The 5,451-nt window shown below is 33.4% G+C and overlaps 1 protein-coding gene across 1 annotated transcript; it reads left to right on the top strand.

Moving 5' to 3' along the window:
- The first annotated feature begins 3,062 nt into the window (after positions 1 to 3,062).
- On the top strand, positions 3,063 to 3,719 carry LOC145270191 (uncharacterized). The gene has a single exon (XM_080125820.1). The coding sequence runs from the start codon at positions 3,063 to 3,065 to the stop codon at positions 3,717 to 3,719; it is 657 nt and encodes a 218-aa protein (XP_079981946.1).
- Positions 3,720 to 5,451: the final 1,732 nt, after the last annotated feature.

Here is a 5,451-nt window from a genome sequence, read left to right as displayed (position 1 = left end):
ACAAACATTACTGAAAAAAAAAAACATTGTTGTTACTGTTTAATAACGTTTTGTTAAAAACAAACAACAAAAAAAAAACATTGAAGTGTTTATTACTGTTGCTTACCCCTCCCCCCCCCCGAAAAAAAAAAGCTATCGGAAAACAAAATGAACCCAAAAAAAAAAAAAAAAAAATATTCAACAAAATAAATTTATTTTACTTTAAAAAAACTTACGGTAAGTGTTTGTGATTTATTTTATCCAAATTTTTTGTATTAATTTTATCCATTTTTGTTGTGTGTGTGTGTAATATCTTTTCCTTGTAATGTTGTTGCTATTCACATACTTTTAGCGTTCTTGCACCGTAGCTCCGAATTCTCGGCTTTCGTCGGCGTTAACGCCGAAAGCGTTCGTCAACGCTCGGCTAAGATCGTGGAATCGGTGGGTAAAATACTGCAGGAGTACCATTTTTCGTTTTTTGAAATCAGGAACTGTGGTTAAAATAGTCATTTAGATGTTTGCTATAGCTTTTTATCTTATTGAATGATGAATTTTAAAAGGGGGGCGTATAAAAGCATTTAATTTTAGATTTTAGACTTCAACACTTTTTTCTGCTTTCATAATGAAACTTTATAAACTTTCACAAACTGTAAAAAACATTTTTATGCAAATATGATTCATCCATATTTGTAGTTTTTTTTAATGTATTAACCTGCAAAATTTATTGTATATTTTGCAAACCTCTTTCCTCTGATTCGAAGAATTGTATCTTTCGAAACTCTGCGGAATAAGGTCTTGCAAGTATATTTGTACTTTTTGTCAGATAATTAAAAATTTTGTATACCTTCTTTACAGGTTTGTAATGTTTCTTTAAAAGGTTGATTTAATTTTCAATTTAATTAAATTTTCCATGTTTATTACCTTTAGCAAATTAAGTGCAAACCTTTTATGATATTTGCTAATATTTTTCCTGCTAATATATCATGGGTTAAGGAAATATATATATATATATATATATATATATATATATATATATATGTATATATATATATATATATATATATATATATATATATATATATATATATATATATATATATATATATATATAATTATTCAATTATTAATTTTATCTTATATAAAATATTACATCTAATAATATTTTGTAAGACCGATAATCACTGGATTTACACACCAGTAGATTGATTGTATTTTACTATTCTGAATTACTAGCATGGGTTTCCGGCGTTGCCCGGGTATTTGGAGATGTATGTTGAGCAAAAAAAAACGGTCAATTTTTTTAACTTTGACCCCTATTATGACCCCTTAAAATTTATTGTTTTGGACTCAAATCAAGTTGGATTTATAACCCCGAACGACACTGGACTCCTTCCGATAATGGACTACCCAGGTTGTATCAACTTCTCTTTTTGTAAAATTTTCTCCATATAATTATCCACAACCACTCAAAAAACTATTTTCAATAATTGTGCTGAAATGCAAAATAGCGTCCATTCGCAGCTAAACATTTTGCTAACTGCAACTCATTTCCTCTGATGATATGAGCCATTGTTGAAAATCCATGGATTAAGGAAATTAAAATAACCCCTTCTATATATTCCTTTCGTCAAACAATAAATTCTTAAATCGAATATATGTCTCTATATGTTATTCTTTCAGAATTTAAAATTTAACCACAAAACTTATATCTATATATCTATAAAAGTGAACGTGTCTGTGTGTCTGTCTGTCTGTCTGTGTGTCTGTGTGTCTGTCTGTCTGTGTACATTTCCCTACGCAATAACTCTGTCAATTTTTAGTCTATAGACTCGAAATTTGAAATACCGGGTACTGAGATTTGGGAAAATCGATGTGACGGGTGTCAGCCAGAAATTTGGCTGTTAAGGGGTCAAATTTCAACGATTTGACCTTTAAGAACTCTACCAAACTCCTCCGACAATTTTGGGTCTAGACACTTGAAATTTTAGATATAGGTTCCTTGAACCTGGATCTAACTTAATAAAGTGATTTGTTTTTTTGCTTTTTTTTGCACAGCATACACCTCCAAACACCCGAGCAACGCCGGGCACCCCTGCTAGTATATATATATATATATATATATATATATATATATATATATATATATATATATTAGTGATGGGACGATTCCAATGTTTTTCCTGATTCCAATACAATTACCAATTTTGTACTAAATTCCCGATTCTGATACAATAACCGATTCCGATTCTTTATAAATCTCTAAATATGTAACTATAAAAGTGTTATTCTGTCCTGATTAAAGTAAAAACCACATCTTAAATGTGCTTATATTTTCTCAAACACAAAAACCCATTTATGAGGGGGCGATCAAGCGATTTTAGTCTTACTGGAAGTTTAAATCAATAAATATTGATTATTTTATTATTACTGCAATCAGTGAACGATTTTTCTTAAACCAAAATCAAATAAAGATAATTTAAGGAATCGGTTTTGGTATCGGAAATTAGGCACAAATTTTTCTGATACTGATTCTGATACCCCAAAAAAAGCTCCGATTTTTCTTGATTCCCAATTCTGATTCTGATTAATTGTCCCAAAACTAATATATATATATATATATATATATATATATATATATATATATATATATATATATATATATATACGTTTTATTTTTTATTACCATATTTTTCTGTTAAGTTACATTATTGTTTCGGCTACACTAACCCTAATCATTATCATATATACATATATATGTTTAAAAGCGAAGTGGGGCATTTTTTTTAACCTTAAAAAAAAAGATCGACTATAATGACTTATCTAATTATAAAAACTTGCTTATTGATCACGCAAATCGATTTTGCAACTCCACGATCGAGTCCTCTTTTACCTGGCAAAAGAATCACTTTCTAGTAGCTAAGGCCCTTAAATCCAATCCAGATATTTATATCTCCCGGCTAGATAAGGGTTCTGGTGTCGTTATCCTTGATCGGACTGACTATTTGTCTAAGTTCGCGACAATACTGGACAACACCAGTAAGTTTATTAAATTAGGTGACCTTTCTTTCGATGATACCCTTAAAATGGAGGTTAAGCTGCAGAAATATTTTCTTCACCTCAAGAAGCGTAATTTTATTCCAAACGAGGTTCACCGCAGAATTAGACCAGTGGGATCACAAAGACCACGCATGTACGGATTACCGAAAATTCATAAGGTAGACGCCCCCCCCCTTCATCCTATTTTGTTGATGGTCGGTTCGGCGCAGCATGAATTAGCCAAATGGCTTGTAGAGATCTTACAGCCAGTTTCAAAACATTATTCGAGCCATTGTGTTTTGGATTCTTTTGAATTTTCTTCCCGTATCCGAGACTTAGAAATGATTAGTTCTAATAATTATCTTGTGCCTTTTGATATTTGTAGTTTGTTCACAAATGTCCCCTTGGACGAAACTATTGACATTTGTTGTGACTACCTATATCGTGGCCCTAAATCGTGTCCCCCCTTCCCAGAACCGGTGTTTGTTGAGCTGATGGAATTAGCCACGAAGGCTGTTTCCTTTAGCTTTGACAACTTGATTTACCGACAAGTAGATGGCATTTCGATGGGTAGCCCCTTAGGTCCCATTTTGGCTAATATTTTCGTAGGTTTTTGGGAAGATCGTCTTTTTACTAAGATCTCCCCGCCGTCTTTTTACACGCGTTACGGCGATGATACTTTTTGCCTGTTTCTCTTCACATGACGACTCTGTAATATTTTTGGATGTCTTAAATAGCTTACATCCAGCTCTCCAATTCACTATGGAATGCGAAGTCGATCATTCCTTACCCTTTTTAGATGTCATGGTATCCAAAGATTATACGAAGTGTTGCTTTGAGACTGATATCTACAGAAAACCCACCTTTACAGGCCTTCACATTAAGTGGAACTCTTTTACTCCACTTAAGAGGGAGATCAATCTCATTAAAGCCCTTACCCACCGTGCACTTATGATTTGCTTGACTTCTAAGTTAGATGCCGAATTAGAAAAACTACTTTCTTGATAATGGCTACCCCCGACATATTGTTAGTAAGATAATTTCTAACAAGGTCGGGGACTTTAATACTAATAGATTCATAGGCCCTTCCCGGTGTCCGATTTACCTAAAGTTGCCATGGTTGCGTTCAGTTGGTGATAACATCATCAAAAAGATTCTTCACCAGACCCATAATTGTTTCCCCGCCACTTTAGTCCGCCCTGTTTTTACCACTCGGAAATTCTTTTCTTCCTTTCAGAAAGATGTTTTGCCCACCATTCAAAGTAGTCTTGTCGTCTATAAATTTAATTGTCAGTGTGGAGCTGACTACGTGGGCAGAACGAGTCACAGATTGGATGTCAGAATTTCCCAACATGTCCCTTTATATATACAACAGGGTAGGTTAGACTCCTGCACGATCACGTGTTTCTGCTACCACGATCGGTGATCACCTGACCAGTTCAAATAAATGTGCGAGTGAGTACACATCGGAGTGGTTCTCTATTTTGCACAGGGCTAGGTCTGTTCAACATCTCGGATTCTTGGAGGCCCTTACAATAAACTGTTGCAGACCTGTTCTTTGCAAACAGATGGACCACATACGTTCGTTGAACGTTTTTAAACAGGCGCCACCAGATTAATTTCTACGCAGTGTTTTTCCCCCTCTCATAGAAATTACTTCATGCCAACATTACTTCATTCCGACATTTACTTCTGAAGACAGTCGGTGAAAAGTACTTCAAGTTTCTTCACCGTTCCCCCTTTTCTTTTCTCTTTCTCCCCCTTTTAGTTCACCTTATTCCTTTTTCTTTTAGTCGATCCTGTTTCTTTTTACATTATAATCGATCTTTTTTTTTAAGGTTAAAAAAAAAATGCCCCACTTCACTTTTAAACTATTACAATTCTGTTGTACTTCGAATTTACTAACATATATATGTATATGTAGACATATATATGTATATGTAAGAATATCTATATGTATGTGTGTATGTATGTATGTATATATGCATATATGTGAATGTATATGTATGTGTATATGTGTGTATGTATGTATTTATGTGTATTTATGTGTATGTATATATGCATGTGTGTATGTACATGTATGTATGTATGTGTATGTATGTGTATATACGTATGTATTCTGTATGTATGTATATATGTACATATGTATATATGTCAGTATGTATATCTATATGTATGTGTATATGTGCATGTATGTGTATCTATGTATGTATGTGTATGTATGTATACGTAACAATCTGCCCCCCCTCTAGCTGCCACTAAAACCCTACATTATACATACGCCTTAGTAGTGGAATCCTTAACCTCAAGTTCCTAACTTTCACATACTAACCGCCTAACGGTCTTCGCTAAACATCTATACATTTCTACCCCTGACATACATTAGAGTTCATTCCTATCCAGTTTGGTATTTACCAGCCAAAGTATGCACTCGGA

Source organism: Euprymna scolopes, chromosome 46, assembly GCF_053919585.1.
Source record: "Euprymna scolopes isolate OS-2025 chromosome 46, ASM5391958v1, whole genome shotgun sequence".
Lineage (NCBI taxonomy): Eukaryota > Metazoa > Mollusca > Cephalopoda > Sepiida > Sepiolidae > Euprymna > Euprymna scolopes.
The sequence above is the reverse complement of the archived record's forward strand: the minus strand, read 5'-3'. Positions and strand labels throughout refer to the sequence as shown.

Coding starts and splice junctions, on each gene's coding strand:
- LOC145270191 (XM_080125820.1), top strand. CDS start 3,063: ATGGAGGTTAAGCTGCAGAAATATTTTCTTCACCTCAAGAAGCGTAAT.